Here is a 20,376-nt window from a genome sequence, read left to right as displayed (position 1 = left end):
CATAGCATAGTACTGAATAACATGTAAACATCCTGTAAGTAGAAATGATACGGTGTGCAACACGCATATTGCTTTAGATTAGAAGTGTGTTTCGATTTAATAATATTCAAGCAATTACAAATCCAAGGAATTCCACTGGTATGAAAAATGATTAGCAGCAAGCGATATAACACGGTAAATGTAACCTATATCATAATTTTAATCATATAAGTTTGATTACTTGTTAGGTCATTCTTATTACAGAACCACTTTGATTATGTCATACTTACTTGAGATCTTAAAATCTAAGGGTTGACTTGTATATATGTTCAGTACAGTGCACATTTTTTCTAATGCTGAGACATTGAAAGAAGCATATAAATAAACATAACATACCCCATAATGAAAGGAAATTTTCAGCTTCAACTGCAGATTTTCTTCTTCTTCTTCACAACATACTTCGCCATTTTGTCGACGAAATACACACCGAGTCCCTGAAGTGCGTCTCCGTAACCATTGACAGTAATTGTTAAAGATCTACGCACTATTTATAGATATTTAATTGAGCACTCCTCGCCAGGGTGGAGAAACATAATATCTGCTATTCTCCCACACTACATTGTCTTATCCTGTGTTGTCCCCTGCAGTCTGACCACTGGTACCAATGTGACGGGTGTGTATTACTTCTTCTGGACACCCAAGACACTCCAGAACGTGCCTGTACACAGCCAGTGCGTGCCTAAAATACAAGGAAGTAATATGTTACAAGCACCATGGAAGCAAACTGTGACAACAAGGTAACTACACAAGGTATGTTTAATTTATTTTTATTATTCCATTACTGTTGCGTCTGATATAGTTCTATAAACTCGATTACATGTACGTTGGGTCTAGTCCCATTCATATTTAAGGTGTATTGCTGGCCGGTGTCACAGATCAAAACAGACCATGTGATTAACTTCAGGCAGTAGGAATAACAATTTATAGTTGTCGACACCCTTGATGGACGATAAGACATAAACAAGAGATACTGGTACCTGTAAGTGACAGATCTGTTAACAATGTTCAACCAATAGACATATTTCCCAGTCTGTATGCCAAATATTGTATGGAATATACCAAGACTATGGTGAGTAGTAGGAGTTATTGTCGTACTGGTTTAACAGATTTACACTGGATCCATTTGGAAAGTGTTCTCTAGGGTGTTCAGGTGACGGAAATTCTTTTTTATTCTCTCCAGGTAAGTAATTTAATAATATTAATAAGATTTGAACACTATTGCATGATAAAGGTATCAAACATACTACCTGATTGTTGTTTGCTTTACTAGTTTTCAGACAGTATTGATCTAACCTCGAGTTAGGTTACCTGAGTCGATATCAAACATTTATAGCGTAATTTAACACGGAGTAATTCGGTAATATGTATGACTGCTTCTACACAAACAAAGTGGACCAAAATCTTACGTCATGACAAGGTAGTTATGTTTAGTGATTTAATACCATGGGAGAAGAAGGTCTACAAGCACACTGCAGATGTTTCGATGTCGAACGAATCGGGATTTATAAATAAGGTGACAGTCAAAGTTTGAATATCATCAGGTATGTTTACAGTATCTTGATAAAGAATTGTTAAGACAAATATCTCGCAAAGTTTACATTTTGTACACGTGATTTTAAATCTAAACATACATATCATTTGTATCAGTAAATGTTTTTTTTTTCATTCTCTTCCATACTAAATAACACCTAACACAACATTGTATCTTTAATTTACAACAATTGTAAAACAACAATCATATACTGTAAATATTTGATACAGTGTTAATAGAAGATATAACCAATCAATGACCAAGTTTAATGTGTCTTTGCGCATAAATGTCATGACCCTGCTTTAGACGCATACCATTCAACCCGATCGGATTTTTCTTACGGCTTGGTTGGAATTCCCATCAAATTCATTGTCTTTCTTAATAACTGTTCCACAACGACAACAAAGACATTTGTATCTTTCCTACAGTTAAGTATGTTACAGACGTCTACTGAAATACTTCAGGGGTGTGATGACTCTTTGCTAAATATCTATCAAATTAGGAATTGGCATTAGTTCCCACCAATAGATTTGTTGATACGATTCTAAGTCTATTCGTATATTAGAGATTTCGGAAGTCAAAAACCTAATGTTAATGATTTCGATTAATGGTGACTTACATACTACCCAGGGTAATTTCTATATTTGACAAGAGACGCTTCATGCATAGCGAAACGCGTACCCTTATGCAGTGACTTATTCCGGTCTTAGCAAGTGTACCATACTGTAGTGAATAATTCCGGTCTTTGTAAGTGTACCATACTCTAGTGAATAATTCCGGACTTAGTAAGTGTACCATACTCTCGTGAATAATTCCGGTCTTTGTAAGTGTACCATACTGTAGTGAATAATTCCGGTCTTAGTAAGTGTACCATACTGTAGTGAATAATTCCGGTCTTTGTAAGTGTACCATACTGTAGTGAATAATTCCGGTCTTTGTAAGTGTACCATACTGTAGTGAATAATTCCGGTCTTTGTAAGTGTACCATACTGTAGTGACTAATTCCGGTCTTAGTAAGTGTACCATACTGTAGTGAATAATTCCGGTCTTAGTAAGTGTACCATACTGTAGTGACTAATTCCGGTCTTAGTAAGTGTACCATACTGTAGTGAATAATTCCGGTCTTAGTAAGTGTACCATACTGTAGTGAATAATTCCGGTCTTTGTAAGTGTACCATACTGTAGTGAATAATTCCGGTCTTTGTAAGTGTACCATACTGTAGTGACTAATTCCGGTCTTAGTAAGTGTACCATACTCTAGTGAATAATTCCGGTCTTAGTAAGTGTACCATACTGTAGTGAATAATTCCGGTCTTAGTAAGTGTACCATACTGTAGTGAATAATTCCGGTCTAAGCGAGTGTACCATACTGTAGTGAATAATTCCGGTCTTAGTAAGTGTACCATACTGTAGTGAATAATTCCGGTCTTAGTAAGTGTACCATACTGTAGTGAATAATTCCGGTCTTTGTAAGTGTACCATACTGTAGTGACTAATTCCGGTCTTAGCAAGTGTACCATACTGTAGTGAATAATTCCGGTCTAAGCGAGTGAACCTTCTTGTATTGACTAATTTCTGTTTTGGAAAATTTGTCTTCATGCAGTAAATAAGTCTAGTTTTCGTTAATGTTCCTTCCTGCGGTCTATAATTCCGCTTTATCAAGTGTTAATCTGTCGACTGAGGCGAATCTGTTGAATATATGGTATATGTCCATTTTAAAATTTGTATTACAGTACATTAACTGAGTGTCAATGATGCTGTAGAAGGTAGCCAGAATGCACGACATTAACTACCGACTGTATGATGCAGTCACTAAAGGCCAGACGGGAAACGCCCTCAAGTTCCTCAGGCTGGGAGCGGACGTCAACAAGCGCGATGTGGTACGTACCTTTTCATCAATACACCAACGGGAGGGGAGATATTCAATCTGATCCTGGCACCTTTTATCCGTTTTGTAGTTAACCCTGAACGAATTCATTCCATTAGGTCTTTCATCAGTGAGAGCTGTAGATATTCCCACTTAATTACACTATCATGGAAAATGAAGATAGAAAGGAAATGCTGAATGTATGATGTTTCTGATATCAACATCATCATTGATATGATTTTATTTGTTTTGTTTTTTCGCAAATGCAACAAACAATTTTAACACATTTCCCTCGCGCTTGATATATTTGCATCCACACTCTGTGCGATACCATTCGTACTAAAGTCAAACGAGTAGTTCCTCCTTGCAATGTAAATCTAGTGATGGTCCAAGGCCTAAGTGGAAAATGAAAAAAAGCGATATAGAATTTTTCCGTCCATCTAAAACTCTCTGGGGATGCCAAGAGCCAGGGAGTAATGAAAATTAAACTAGCCGAAATAACTGATAAAACATAAAAGGGATGAAATAATTAAACCTATTATTCTATTTTCGTATTTTATCCTTTCGCTTAAATTCCAATATTTATATTATCTCTTTAAGTGTTTTTTTTCCATATCTTTCCAATGAATTCAAGAAGAAAGGAACGAGTCTAAATCCCTTTACGCCTGTTACAGTAAATATAATCAAGGGGACACGTTTATATATATAATTAATTCCCACATTGACGTTACTAACATTATCTACCATTACAGATTGATGGCATGACACCGCTGTTAAAAGCAGCCCGTCGGCGAAACTTCGTCATGATGAAATTGCTGCTTTTCCATGGCGCGAAACCCAACACAAGGGACAAAGTGAGTGTGTATACTTGGAACTAGTGCTTAGGTCAAAACTGATAGAATGCGACAAATTTCAATGGTAGCTTATAGTGATTCCCTTTGTATATTGTCCCTCGTTGTGCTTTCCAGTCTGTTTAGTGCCAACGTTTTCTAAATTATCAGCTGATCGCAGTTTACCCAGATGTCAGCGGAAAGATAATCCCTTGTGATTAGTACAAAAAGAGAACAGAGGACAATACACAGGCCATTGTTAGCTTTACTCTAACCTGTATTTGGTGCTTCAAACCGATCTCCGTGTGTCTTAACTTCAGGCCACATTTTATACACAAGTGTTTGTATCAATAGATAAACTCGCAAAGATAAAACCAATAGGAATTATAACAGTTGTCTTTAACGACGTGTAACATATTGTGAAGTAGGCCCCAGGAGCTGACTAGTACACTTTAAATGGCCTGATTTGCCTTCCATAATACTTAGACCATGATAACTAATAGCACCTATAAATGTTTAATCCGACAATATCACATAAATACTAAGTATCGACGTCTCATTGGGTGTATTTAAACTTTGCACAAGAGCGTTGTGTATTTTTCTAATTAGTCTCCTTGGGCATGTGCAGCCCAACTCAAGTAAATAAACAGGTAGGTGTCCTGTGCACCGCTCGGTGTGTATCGAATTGATACCAACTTCTATCTACACAAAAACTTCAGTTGAGGCAATACTTGGTGAGGCCATGGCTAGACAAAGATATTTAGTTTGTAGCATATAGAGACTGACGTATACATCTTGTGTTTCTAAAACAAATTTATAGAAATGGAAAATATCTTTATGTTAAGGGCGTACATGCCATCGTTTATATTACTGTTCAGTGTAAAGGCGTCCACCTAGCCACAAAGATAGATACTTATAACGAATCGATAGTCCGGTTAACGTGTGGTATTTTGTCTAAAGAGTTAGGGTGTGACGGCCCTAAAACCTTCAATTAACAACTCAGCAGTTTCCCAAGTATAATAACTAGCATTAAACGATACGTGAAATTTGACTAGTTTTTATGATTGTAAAATATACCGCAAGCTACAGAATACCATTAAACTGTTAAACGTATATATCTAACTGTTTTATTGACACTGTGAGACATCAAACCCCGACTGCTGTTGAGAAAATACATATAAGGCATCTACGACTTAAATTGAATAGTTACTGTAACAACACACAACGTGCTTAGATCGAACTATTGTATCAAAAACAGTCATATTCATAAAGAGGCAACTGACAAGTTACACTTGACTGACGGTAAAGCTTGGATCTAATTTTAGTTATTACTAATGCCCTACAAATGTGTATAGTGATGATAAACACGGTATCTCTGTCACCAGGTAAAACTGCCATTCAATAACATAAGGTAGAAAGTGTTTCCGTTCGTGAGAGGAGATATAACAGATATATAATGATACAATAATTTGGCTGCTGATGGCACACAATAAGAAAGATAACATCGTACAACACAATGATGGAGAGACTTTTAGTACGTAAATGACTTTAAAAAGTAGAAGCATAAATTTCGTTGTATTATAATAAGGTGATTCTTGCTATGCAGTGGTCAAATAAATGTTGAGACAAATTTCAGTATTACATATAACGATAAACATAATTAAAATATGACATGAACGACAATTATCATTACTGATGTAAGCTTGGCGTGTATTGTACCAATAAAGATTGTGTACTTACCTGTAGTGTCGACTGCTATATACCCTAGTGATAGGATGATAAAACTATTGCAAACAACTAACAAGATACATTCTAAACTACAGTCCGATCGACTGTATGTCTTTTACCTATACCTATGGCGTCTTGTACATATATTACAATTCAAATTAGCACATACCTGTCAATTATGTCACCATCCCTTGGTCTGATCCTAGTACGATTCCAATTAACATGTCCTTGTACCTGTTTCGTAAATAACACATTAAGGTCACTTCCTTACAATGACGACTTACATCCGTGTTGTATATTACATTACCTGGTGCAATGAAGTGTAATCTACATGTACTCGTTTGGTACATCCGCCGTGATCACAAACTTGTGTATCTAACGTAGTTACTGCATCACACCACTTGGTACATCCTGTGGCGTCAACCACTGCGAGCTAGCACACACTCGGCTACTCCTTGTCGAAGGGATGATTATAGCGGGTTTTTTTTCTAACACTACAACTTTATTTATAAAGAATTCCTGTTGTATGTGTTGATAGCAGTTACGTTAAATACTGCATCAGAATTAAAACAACAGACCACTTATCTCACTTAGGTAGACACTTAAATAGTACTTGTATGATAAACACGATAACGAGGAAACAATACAAACAGCTACATATTAGCGATATATACATATCATAATCACTAAAAATAGTTCCTTCCAATGTCGATCTTCTATAATTATATATATATAACGGAACAATATTTTTCGACCAAGTTTCTCTCCATTTTCAATTCATCATCAAAATATGTGTATAAAACATCAGAGAGATATGTTTTTACTAGCTGTATCAGTATGACATGAGCGATGGTGCTACTCGGATCCTACACTGTAACTATAAACAATGAAGATAATAAGGTCACTTGAAAAGCTTTGATGACTATCATATAAAATTGTGAAGTATTGAAGAACTATAACCTCTGGTATATCATATTCCATTGTCTAGTTACTATGATATACAACATCTAAATATTATTTACAAATTCACTGATTAAAACATATAAATGCACTTCACTGACGATAAGGCTTGGATCTAATTTTAGCTATTACTAAGTTCCAGCATAGGTGTACACACAATATCTCTCACAAGGTTTTAAAAAAAAAACACCAATTCATATCGTAAACTGTTGCGATAATTGAACAAGACTTGGTAACATGGTTACTAAAATGGTAATTTCTTATATGTAATATACAGATAGATACAGATTTGAATATTATCAGTAAACAATACTTCAGTTGTTATACTGATAAGAATTACGATAAATTTTATCTACATTATATATCAGCTGTGTTATACATACATGTAAAAAGGTTTAAATATCGTAATACGTACCTGTCTTTTAAGTCACTATCTCATGGACTGGTTTGTCTACTTCTTGCATGGCATCTTATCTGTTTCGTGAAAAACAACACATCGAATTATATCCCTGTCATGCATTACAGTTCCTGATGCAATGAAATGTAACGAGTAGTTGAGTGTTAGTGATGCAATAAGGAGTAAAAAGTAGCTTACTGTAGACACTACCGGGAAACGATATAGGACACTACGTTTATATATATATATTAAACTGGTTTTATTCTCTCAGATATTCACTAAGTAATTAATGAGACAAGTCTATGATAAGATGTGTTAAACATCTATGGCATATTTGTGTTATAAACATCTGTTTCTGTATGGTAGGAGCGGGGGCTTACAGCGATGCACTACTTGGCGGAGGCTGGAGACACAGAGAGTATGATGTTGCTGCTCGCCTTCAGTGCCCACATGGAAAGCACGGACTATGTGTGTAAATCAATTAATTAATACGACTGTATGGATACTCGATAGTCTGAAATTCTATTTTCCGAAAGACATATATAACTTTATTTAGTAGAAAATACACGTGATTTTGGTAAAATACTGGAATCCATGAAACTAACAAAAGTATACATGATTTTAGTTTGTTTCGACTATGACTAAGTTACTTTGACTATGAGGTTTTAGTTACTTTGTTAATGATTTATTTGTTCTGCATATTTACTGTAACAAAGACACAATTACTTTGACTACGATGGTTTAGTTGCTCTATGATTAAGTTACTTACTATAATTTAGTTACTATGGTAATGATTTAGTTACTCTGACGATGACTCAGTTACTCTAAGTAAGATTTAGTTACCATGACCAGGATTTATTTGTTTTGACTATAATTTAGTTACTCTATGATAATTAATTTACTGTATGGTGTTTTAGTTATCTTGACTATGCTATTCTTTCTTTGACTATGCTTTGTTATTAGCATAAATAGTCATAATGTCATAATAGACATTCCAATATTGAAAATTTATTTAATCATCGGGTAATACACCTGCTCATCGATATTTCGTCATTTATGTCTTCATTTTCCTAAGTCGGATCACAGGTTCTAACATTTTAGAGCCCGTGTATCACAAACGAACACTAAAAGGAAGACATTATTTGAATATACTCTAATTCTGAAGTTTTACAAATAGGTGCTATTCACTTGAATGCCTTTTGTACAATCATAACATACAACTAGGCTTAGTCACTTCACATTGAAGATATACCACTAGCACCTATCAAAGACAGAAGCAGTAATATGCTGCAGGTGTGATGAACGCAAGTATTTTATATATCTGACAGGTGGGGTGTACTCCGCTCCATTACGCCTCCAACCGGGACCACGCCAGAGCTGCTGACTTATTGGTGTTCTGTGGAGCTGACGCGACCATACGTAACATCGTAAATATCTTCTTCCAGCCATACTTAGGAACATTTACATTTCACAAATATCTATCGTTATATTTACGTTCATTTCTATGTTTCAACTCTGTGTAATCACTCATTTATGAAACCAATAGATTATATGAAAAGATCCGGCACCTGACTCGTAATGATAGCGATTCTTTTGAAAATAGATTATTTACATACCGATTATCAAATACTTTATTTAACAATATATGAGAGTTGAAGTGATATATATGATATTGCTTCTGTGACATAAGAATATCTCATTCTTTTTATAACATCCTCCAGAGAAAAGAAACACCTATATCAATATGCGAAAATGAGGATGTCGCGCAAATTCTACAAGAGTCGAAGCGAGTGGTGAATGGAATGAAAAATAAGTAAGTAGCTCAACTTGTTTCAAATACAGTAGTACATTATTTGCAAATATTTCGCTTTATACTATGAAAGAATGTTAAGACATTTGGCTAGACTTACATCATGAATCCTGTGGTTTTACAACACATAGAAGCAACTCCCTTTGCTCTCATTCAAATTCTCTTCCTATTACTGATCTGCAGATTATGGATCATTGGATTTTTATGTTTTTGTTTTCATCCAGTGATGTCTTCGTAGAACACAAACAACTCGAGACAGATTCCAGAACCCCTTTTAACGAGATAGGACTCGTGGTGTTCACACCGCCAACATTCAGCTCCGACAGTCTGAGTTTCCTTTGTCGTCGCGTCAGACCCGAGTACAGTGACAACATCCTTCGTCCCGACAAACAGGAACTCTTGATCAGTGATACATTCCAGTACAGATTGTCGGCCACCCAGTCAGACGGTCTCGTTTTGCTGGAAATCCCTCTCTACACTTTTCCAGACCCATTTGAGGATGTTTACATAAAGACGGATACAAATCCTAAAATCGACCCTGCCAAAAAAATAACGGATATTAGAAGGATTCGATGCGAGGTAAGTATCGACAGAAGATAAATTCAAACTCAAAGTCTAAGGCAAAATGTGAACAAAAGAAAGATTTCCACTGCGACCTATGAAAACGGAGAGTAGAAAGCGGGTGAGTAAGCGACTTCTGTTTTATCAAGGACACCAATTACGTCAATCTTTATTAACCTGAGGAAGTAATGTCGCGTTCAAAAACAAGGATAAGATAAACAACAATGAGCCACTAGGAATGTGGAGAAATAAACAGTGACGCATACTGATTAGCATTGGATGATGTCAGGTTTCAAAGGTCGTAAATCTTCTTTTTTGACTTCCATGAAACGAGTCCAGCGCTTCCAAAGATATTACGTAGAATCTGAGTAATTATTTGTTTATGCATACTATTGATGTGGAATGATATGTCATTATTTCAGAATAGTCAAAGTGACTATAAATGGGTATGTTACACTGAGGTAGACATCACAACAATGACGGCCTTTTGCCTTGTCACCTTTCCAAGAGTAGAAAACTTCGATATTCCCCCTGAAGGAATTACTTTGACATCGGAAGTGGACCAGTTCGTGCAGATTTCCGTCCCGCCGAATGCGTTCGAGTGCCCTGGAAGTAGAATATCTTTAGAGGTAATATTAACGATGTACATATGAAATTTTATCTTATCCATCAAGACAATAATTCTGAATATTTTTTCGTGTTAGTTTCCAGATCCATTTTATTTCCAAATTGTAAATGTTTCTGTACAACAAAAAGGCAATTTGGGTCAATAGAAACGTTCATTTCTTTGTTAGCATAACAACCGGAAATGAACAGATTCAACTTGACACATTATCATAATCTGATATCATCCAGCATGTTCGAAAATGAAGTAAACAATACATTTTATCATAGGTTTTGCCAAGTCCAGTTTTCGATCCTCAAGACTTCGGCAACATCGTATCCGTCAGTCATTTTTATGACTTGAATCATAACCATTCAGAGCGTCCACAGAAGGAGATTGGTTTGAAGGTACCGCTTCCACAGGACTACGACGGAGAGGGAAATTTTTATATTTTGGGGGCCGAACTCAGCAGCCAAGTCTACTTGGATATGGAAGGTGAAGGAGAAGAGACACAGAAACACATCATAGAACAATGGAGTATCATTGAAAAAAACCCTGTATCTGTCAAAGGCTGTATTAAGTGTCCAGTTACACATTTCTCATAGTGAGTAATCCAGATTTACTGATATTTTTATTTTATAATAATTTAGTCCTTTTTCATCATTATGATTGAAGTTTGGAACAAACATTCTTAAGCACTTAAATCCAATAGCACCTCATTAACTACTATCCACAATTTTCATTTTCAATATTTTATTGTTATATTCAGGTTTAGTGAACATTATGATCCTGCTGACTGGCTAATGGTTTACTTGTCATGTATATCTGCCTCTGTGGTCTTGAGTATTTACATCAAAGTTTCTTACTTCAACTGGCAGTAGCATTCATTTATTACTTCATATAACATATTCAAAAATTGCAAATTGTATCTGCAGAAAGAGGAAGTCATATTATTTGAGAATATAGGTTATTGAAAGTTCATACAGATTAAGATCTCAATTTCTGTGTTATTTAAAACCTATTTATGAGCGATTTTGAAAGTTGTATGAATTCCAGAGTGTGCAAGTATAGAAGATATATCGTATTTGTCAACTTAATTGTATATTTATAAATCACTTGTACCCGTAAGTTGGTTTTATAGTTGTTCCTTAATTGACGTACTGGTATGAATATGTGTTGGATTTGTGCAGTAGGTCGTCGGTATCCAGGTAGTTTAGGCAAGGGTCTACTACCCACTCCATTCTATTGATATGATATCCACGCTACCACGGATAAATATCTTGTTGTGTTTTGACAACGAATCTTCACCACTTTATGGTTGCATAGAATTTGGATGGTAGCGGTGAGATACTTCCACAGACATGTTTGTTAAAGTTAAGTATTGGTTCAAAAAGTACAGTTCCATCAATTTACTTTATGACCAAGAGACAGAAATTCTTAGGACATTTTTTTCGAACGTATCATAATAGCGATGATTAAAGTATAATAAAGTTAGATTTTAATATGTTTTCTTTGAACTATTACAGCTATGTAGCGTCTGAGGCCCAACAGAACATGACAGAAGAGGCGGTAATTAGGCAGACATCCAAATTGTGTAGAAGGGCCTCACTTAAAAAACAACATGTCAAACTCATTGTCATGTTAAAACCACTGGGCGATGAAATTTACGACGTCATTGTGGAGATAACAATAGCAAGAAAAGCGGAGGACAGGCTTAATCACTGGAGAGCGTGCAGATATCTAGATCAAAAGCCCAGTATATCACGAGACTTTGAATCCGTTCCCAGAAAGAGGTACCTCATAACACTAAGTGACGAGATCGAAAAGCATGGAGGATTAACTTCTACTCCATTAGACTTTCATCCAAAACGGTTCAATTTTCAACAGTTTCAAATACGTCGGAAAAAGAACGGTGAACTGAACTTTGGCTCAGTGATTCTGACTGATGATGAAACTGGGGAGGAAATTGCTAGAATAACGGTTCATTTAACTGGTACCCCATTTCTTGAGGATTTAGGGGAATTTGAAGACGGATTTCCAGGTAAGCACGACAGTATTTTTCTATGACTACATGTTAAGTAGTGAATGACTACCAATTTCTCTCCGAATGTCAAATCCAACTCAGTAACTTCTCGAGTTAATTTTCTGTTAACATTTCATGAGACGATTTCCTTCTAACCTAAAATAGAAACGTAAGTAATTAGTGCAGAGGAAAAGAGCCTGACGAATACGTATCAGTGCATCAATGTTCTTTTAATTAAACCCGAAGTTGAAACGAACGATAGAAAATGCAACTCATCAATGAATGCAAACTAAGTACTTCGAAAGGATTAACACACAACGGACAAACCCGTTATTTCAAATCATGGTAAATAAATAGGACATTGATAAATATATTTACCAGTGGTATAGGTAGAAATCGTACCATAACGATAACCATACAAATTAATCAATTCAGCTCCTGAGACAAAAATATCTATATAATTAGTGTCTGAACTAATATATTGGCCTCTACATGTAACTCAATAAGCATTAGAAGTAGATTAGATTGTTGCTACCAATGAAAGTTAAAGCGAACAAGTCGTTAAGTCGTTTGTTAGTTTGAAAGTAAAGAGCTATACAAAACAATGTCACTTAATTATGATATAATATACCATGTACATTTATTTGGGTTTGGTATCATTGAGTCATTCATGTTTATTAAACTCTTATATCGAGAACGATTACTATGTGCCTATAAATTATACCTGACAGGTTTCACAAGAAATAGTTTACTGAAACACTTGGCTAGAGAACTTGGCGACGAATGGATCAAAGTAAGCGTCCTCATGGGTCTGACGTACCGAACAGTAGAGGAACACTCTAAGCTTCCCAACAAGACAATCACAGAGAAGAAATTCGAGGTATCAAATCCATAAAGACTAATTTAAAAAAAACGATGGATCTGAAGTTGCAAAGTATTGTCAAGCAAAATGGCGGCCGCAAGTGCAGACAAAAAACGAGACAAGGCGTTATATGTGCATTTGTTAAACATTTACACTATATTCTAGACGTATGCATACCCCATTTGCGATTGTAGCATTCTGTAGTATTTTGCGAACATTTAATATTTTCGTCATTTTTCCTTTGCCCGACAAAATCATCACTCCAAAACCCATGTTTAAAGAAATCGACAGTATGAAGTTGTATATTGCAAAGTTAATGTTAAATTTTATTGATAACTGTTTGCATTGTTAACAAAACCAAGAATGTATTTCTTATAAAAAAAACTTGTGCATTACAATACATTCCTTTCCTTTAAGATTCTAAAGCTGTGGAGAGACTTGAGTAAAAATCGGCAGGACCTAGGTGTTCCCGATCTCTTGTCTGCTCTAGGTAAAACCAAACGAGATGACTTGGTAGAGTATGTTAATACACAGCTCAAAGTTTGGTAAGTAACACATTGATTGACAAGATTAGTACATCTGGGTTTTTAATTAGTGTTAATTTGTTCTAGTCTTGGCCCAATTACGACATTTTATTCAAAGATTGGTCAAAAGACACACAAGAGACTAGCAACATTTAAAACAGTACAGTACAGCCAAACATTCAATCAAAGAATGTGAATCTTTAAATTTTCAGTGCTATGTTGCAATGTCCTGTTTTATACTTAGGTATAGAACATTAGACAGCGAATCTGTAGTAAGACTGATATAACAGTATTGGTGATTGTTGTAACTTTTGTTTATCATTTATTGCAGGCTTCAGGAGAAAAAAGGCCAACCTGACCGTTTCTATAACTGGTTAGAGGATGTTTTCCAAGGCCCCAACAAAGATATTCTAGAAACCAACAGTTAGTACTCAATTCATATTTTGAGCATCCGCTGAATATACTTGGAAAAGTGTCTACTACACGTAAAACAATTAATTACACGTAAAAATAACAACTAGTCTAGTACGGTATATATGTACGTGCTGTGTTGTCTACACGTATAAGTATTCGGAATACTAATACCAAGTTCACTTAGTTCTGGAGACATTAAACTATCAACAAAATTGCCTAATGCACCCCCTCCTTTACTTTAATTGTTGTATTTGTATTTCATAATGTAATGTAGTGTTAGATGTACTGAATATTTTGTAGGTTTCGCGGGACAAATAAAACATTCGTGAATTCTAAACAAAAACTTATGTTTCTCGTCCATTATTTGATCTCTTGCAAATCAGCACAAATAATTACTTTTGGTATTCAATTACCACTGTTAATTAGGGTCGAAATGGTTACTGTCAATACCATCCACAGCAAATATGAATGTATACATCAGATAAGAAGAAATAGATTACTGCATGGGTTACTCACTGGACAGCGGTACATTATACAATTGTGGCCATGATGTTGTAATTGTAGGTCACCCGCAGCCCATGTCAGACCAGTTCTACGTCCTCCTGGTGGAAAAATGTGGCATTAATCTCAGGTCCACCGGAAGTCATCTCGACCTGTCAAAACCGGAACTGGATGAATTATTCTCAGACACAATGATCAACAAAGAAGAGCATAAACTACTTCATGTAAGCTTGTCCTAGATAGAACACCAAGTGATAGTTAAATATTAAACAATATCGATATGAACAATGCATTGTTGAGTCGGGAATGTACTAACGACTGCGATCGATACTCACCAACACCTCCTAGCGAGGTAGTATAGCCGAGGATCTGGAGATACTTTTTCAGTGCTTTATCAGGTTCATTTCTGTTTGGAAAAACACACTCGTTGTTATAAAGAAAACTGCTTTAACTAGACTCTGCTAATTCGGACGCATCTTTTCAGCAAACTAGCAATTAATCGATTTTTCCTTTCAAATGCGGTATTACATAAATTTGGCTATAGACGAACAGAACAATACACTTCTTGAACACGCAGCATTGCTCTTCTGATGTTGTCCTCTTGATTTATTTAGCTATTTGTTTGTTTGTTTTTCTATCTTTAATATTTTTCATAGATTCATTAATCTTGCGCTCGATTTGTAGTTTTTACATATCGTTGATATTTTAGTTTATTAATTAGAAAAAAAAACCAGTTCAAACAACAGAAAAATCAGGTGCACCATTAAACATTATTTCTCTTTCTAACCTGCTTGTGTTACTTTCGATTGATAGTGATTTTGGTAGATGATAAAAGATGAAAAGTACATTAAACACAAGCTTTTAACTATGGATATTTTTTGCAGTCTTTGGGTCAGTTTTATGACCTCTGTTCGGCGGAGATCGAAGAAATTGTAGCCTACCCTATTGGACATGGACATAGGTTACTGAGGGTAACATATATGCATGCTCTGTTTTCATTTTTTTCATATACCTATATTTAGTTTTCTTTTCATATTACCGTAGTAGGTCTATTGATTCCTGCAGCTGCTTTTCCATCTCCTTCATATTTACACAAATCCTTTTTTCCATCTATCGCCATTGCGAATCATCAGCCCACTTTTCTATCTTTTAGGAATATCTAGACGTGTTTAAAGCAGGATATAGATTCCTTTATCTCGATCACCCAATGAAGAAATCCCTGTATCTCTATCCATGTATCAATTGTGTATATAAAGAGTGGACCCAACGGCGTTATCGTCTATAGAATTACAACTTTCGATTCTCCAGTAACAAATGGTGACAAATTATACGTTATCCATCGTTATCCATCGATATCCATCTTCAGATGTTATCCAATGTCTTGAACGACTCATAGCGATTCATATGACAAGATGAGAACTTTCACAGTAAATGCATGATATCACCCATAATGTCAGTCAGTTCGGAGCACCTCAGTTATCACTAAGTACATCTTTTTCTCTAATCTTCGTCAATATCGTTTAATATACTGATCAATCATGTATTCTGTGAAGAATTATTCACCCAAAATAAAATGCATGAATAATTGTTCTGCTGTATTTTACTTCTTGCTTTCCTTTTTAGTGGTATACCTTATTAGTCTCCCCTCCCTCCCTTCTCCCTGCCTGTTCGCCTTGGGTCCCTTGCTATGATATAAATAACATGGTATTATTTTTCCAGCTGCATGCAATGTGTATCTACGATGATGATATCTTTCTTTCTCTGCGTCGAAATGGAAGTATATACATCGAAGTAACCTTTGAATCTCAAATTCACTTTTCCTTGTCAAATACTCTCGACAACATTAACATATATGTCAAACATTTACTAGACGATATACTCTCGTATTATTTCAGCGGTTTTTTTTTCTAAAATGGAACACGTAAATTTTCTGAAGTTTAGATAACTAATCAAATGGTCACAACGACTTCCAATTGTTTTATTTTGAAAATATTGCCTTTTAAAAGATTTGTTCGAACTCATAATTAAGTAACGAAATATTTCTGTCTAAGATGCTGGTGGTTGCCCGTGAGAAAAGTGAGAGTAACATCGAGGCTTACAAGATGCTGATAGAAGCGTGTGACAAAGTGGGAATGTCAGAGGCTAAACAATGGATACTGGACATGTCGAAAGAATGGTAATTAAGAATTTACACGGTAAAGAGAAACCGATTTCTCGCGGCATTAATGTAAATTATAAATGCCATGGCCCGATTTTTGACGTCATTATCTTCATAGTTGTCTTTGATTCGCACAAGGTTACAATATTTAGAAAGTGAAATAGTAATCTGATTATAAAGGTCAAAATAGGTTTTCGGATTCAGTTATCAGGAGATTATATTAACAAATGACTCTACATCATGTTTTCATCAAACTTAATACATATTCCATGAAATAATAATGTCTGTTACAGGTTAATGGAGAACCCAGAGGCCACCGATCCCTTCAGAATATCTGTCCAGGAAGTGATAGAGTCGGTTGAAGGTCATTATCTGAATGACTCCAGTTTGCAGTCTGACCATAATAATGCTGGTGACCTCAATGGCCAATAAACTCTTCAATGATTGCCATATAATCTAAATGTGGGATACCCAACAATAATATTCAGATCATGAGATCATTTCATTAATAATAATAATGATAATAATAATAATCACCCGTTGATTAAAAACGGATCTATTTCCCCGTAGTATTGTTAAATGTCAACAGCTCAGTAAAGACTGATATACCCACTATCATAAAGAGGAAACTATATATTAATTAGCATGTCCTATTATCATATAACCCATATTGAATTTTTCACAGGCTAAGAGTACACAAGACACTGTAGTAACGTCTGGCTGTGAAAAAATCAACGTAATTTCAAAGTTACTAATAAACTAATTGTAAGTTAATTCGTGTGGGTTTTTTTTATTCTTTTTACACTGTTAGAATTCGAAAGATATTGTAAGGTTGTGTGGCGAGTCTGTCTTTATACCACTTGCACAATACCAGTAACCAAACATCTGGATAAGGCAATTCACCAGTTCGTCCTTAATAATAATCAAAGTAACAAATGTTTGCTAGCATAAATCACAAAATATTTATAGACAGTTGTTTTTTGGGTTTTAGAGTCCAATCTAATATAATGCAATATCCACAAGGCATGTCTTATGATTACCATCTGACCAATATGTGGACGTCTCGGTCTGAGGGTAAAGTATAACAAACATTGATATACAGCTTAAGATCTTTTCCTAATATATCGGTGAATCTCACATAGTTATATCCCCATCCCCTAATCTTTTTATTTCAAATGAGGTCAAGCGCTACCTTTGACCATTTAATGCTGACCAATGACCCTCAAAATCAATTGGTGTAAAACTTCATGGTGTGAAACTATGTTTGAATATGAATTTAATATGATTGGACGGGGTTCAGGGTATTCTTCTTGTATCACAAGTATTAATATTTTATAAAGCGATAAAGTTTGACTATAAACCACATTAAATCTAATAAGATGTAAAACTTCTTGGCTTAATATTTCTCACAGTCCTGTATTTTTTTTTTTACTTTCACATGCAATCCAATGCGTTCCTTAAATCTCGTATTAATGTTTTTTTGCTCACATTCTGCATATAACGGTAGGGAATAAATTCTTTATTCAAAACACAGGGTTTCACGAGATGCATGTTGATGAAAATTGTGGGGAAGTTTATAGTCGTCATGGTGATCACAATGAGAAATATCGTCTTTCTTTGCGCGATTTGAAACTGGACGTGTTTGATGCTCATTAGTTTACCTGTTTGTTCCGTTGTTATATACCTTGTCATTACTTACTCGTCTTAACGTGACGTCACTTAGTTGGATTGACCAAGATTTACATTGCGAGTGTCGTCGATGAAGCAGAAGACGCTCATTCTTCTGATACAACTGGTCTTATTCTCCTAGTACTTTTTCAGTGTAAATCTTTCTTTTTTTCATATTTTGACCTAGTTTTATTGAATATGAGTTTGGACTATGATTCTGTTCTCATATTGGTATTCTCTTGTTTTTACTTTCATTCGGGTGAATTTGTGTGGGAAATTTCAAGTGTAAAATCGGAACTTTTCAAACATCTGATTATTATCGTGTTCGAGCAGGGTGGAAAATTTATCAAAACTACCCACTGATTACATTTCAATTTATCTTTAGCTTGTTATTCACACTCTGATCAATTTGGAACATCAAAGATCTGTCATAACTGTATACTTATTTACCTACACAACATATAACACCCATCAAAGCTCCGAATAAAACTTTCCGTCGATCACATTCCAATGTATCTGTCTAATCATAACTCATTATCAGGGAAACTTATCAAATCAGCATATTGAAAGGATACCAGTATATATCCGCAGAGCAATGAGGACAGCTATACATTTACATGGAAAGGTGTCACTTTAAGTATTTACAAACCAGAAAGGTGTTTTAACGTCGTACTGAAAAAAGGGTTTCCATTAAATGTCTGTTCAATGTTTGTTGCATATACTGTAGATACAAGATAGCAAAGTAAACCAGATAGTAGAGGGTAACTAAAGAATTTTTTTGTTTAACTAATTAAGCGCGTAGTAATATACTTGCTGTCAAACTTAAGCCATACATTAAGTTGCTCATAACCCAGATTTCAAAATTTAAAGTTTCAAATGCACCGATAGATAAATCAATTTTCACCTATATGGCAGGAAATGTCTCTGTTTCATTCGTGCTTCAAACTCATCAAAATATCGCCAATATGCTGTTGCAAGCCCTACTTTCAAAATAATTGAAAGCGTGGAAAATGAAATGTTTTCATACAAGCAATATAATCGGAAACAGATAACAATATATTCATGTTTAACATACCATCAATATTACATTTATCCCACACCACTCTGGATTGTACTGCTGCAAATAACGTTAATCCCGATGATAATGATGAACGTGACGGTTTCAAAACACTACAACAAGGTTTTTGTTTCAATGATCAAACGGTTTATCGTCAGGCGAAACCACCACTTAAAGATAGCTTAAAATTATCAGACATATAACACTTACGACAGTTATTTAATTATGTGGCTAGTGCACCTCCCCATCAGTTTTTCTCATTCGCCCCCTTACCCTTCGAAATTTAGGCCCTTAGAATCAGCTGCATGACACAGTTTAATTCATAGTTTGGCCCTACTGTACAGCCTTAATGTGGTCTGAAAATCAGGATCCATTAATTCGTTTTCAGTTTCAATTTCAACATTCACTTTTCCTTTTCGACCTGTCGATTTAACTCTAACAAAATCTAATTCAGCATTTGACCAGACATTTTAACCAGACAGGGCTGTATTTGCGATGGGCAAAGGTGATAATACAGACACCCAACAACAATCATTTGCGTTAAAAATTGATAAAATTGATAAAACGTTTTATTCAACAAAGAATTTTCATTGTTATGAAATAATCACATTTTATAAACTGATATTGTTTTATCCTTATTACAATTTTTAAACATTTTTTTTACAAATGCCATAATATCAGCATAAATGACACGTTTGCTTAACTAAAAAGGATTTAGGTGCGTTTAACATTCATGTGAAATGAGTTAAATAACTTTATAATTAATCCAACATTTTTGTGCATCCCATACAAGCTTTCTGGAGATACACATTAATGTTTCGGCAGTGTCAATATTTTACACT

At 35.1% G+C, this 20,376-nt stretch overlaps 2 protein-coding genes across 2 annotated transcripts in view; one reads left to right on the top strand and one right to left on the bottom strand.

Moving 5' to 3' along the window:
- LOC132561136 (uncharacterized) overlaps nucleotides 1-446 on the bottom strand; it is a 60,111-nt gene extending 59,665 nt beyond the window's left edge. The window contains exon 1 of the mRNA XM_060225868.1: nucleotides 439-446. Within this exon, the coding sequence (XP_060081851.1) occupies nucleotides 439-446 (8 nt within the window). The remainder of the gene's footprint in view (nucleotides 1-438) is intronic.
- Nucleotides 447-3,345: 2,899 nt separating this feature from the next.
- On the top strand, nucleotides 3,346-17,279 carry LOC132561881 (uncharacterized). Its single transcript, XM_060226592.1, has 16 exons — nucleotides 3,346-3,450; nucleotides 4,190-4,291; nucleotides 7,719-7,820; nucleotides 8,681-8,779; nucleotides 9,074-9,165; nucleotides 9,387-9,741; nucleotides 10,146-10,352; nucleotides 10,618-10,931; nucleotides 11,854-12,368; nucleotides 13,082-13,230; nucleotides 13,630-13,757; nucleotides 14,068-14,159; nucleotides 14,715-14,875; nucleotides 15,536-15,622; nucleotides 16,703-16,827; nucleotides 17,103-17,279. Exons 1-16 carry the CDS (start codon nucleotides 3,346-3,348, stop codon nucleotides 17,239-17,241), a joined length of 2,772 nt encoding a protein of 923 aa, XP_060082575.1. The 3' UTR covers nucleotides 17,242-17,279.
- The last annotated feature ends 3,097 nt before the right edge of the window (nucleotides 17,280-20,376 follow it).

Source organism: Ylistrum balloti, unplaced genomic scaffold (genome assembly GCF_031769215.1).
Source record: "Ylistrum balloti isolate Yb309-2 unplaced genomic scaffold, AGI_CSIRO_Ybal_v1 Utg369668, whole genome shotgun sequence".
Lineage (NCBI taxonomy): Eukaryota > Metazoa > Mollusca > Bivalvia > Pectinida > Pectinidae > Ylistrum > Ylistrum balloti.
This window is presented reverse-complemented; position numbering and strand designations above follow the sequence as displayed.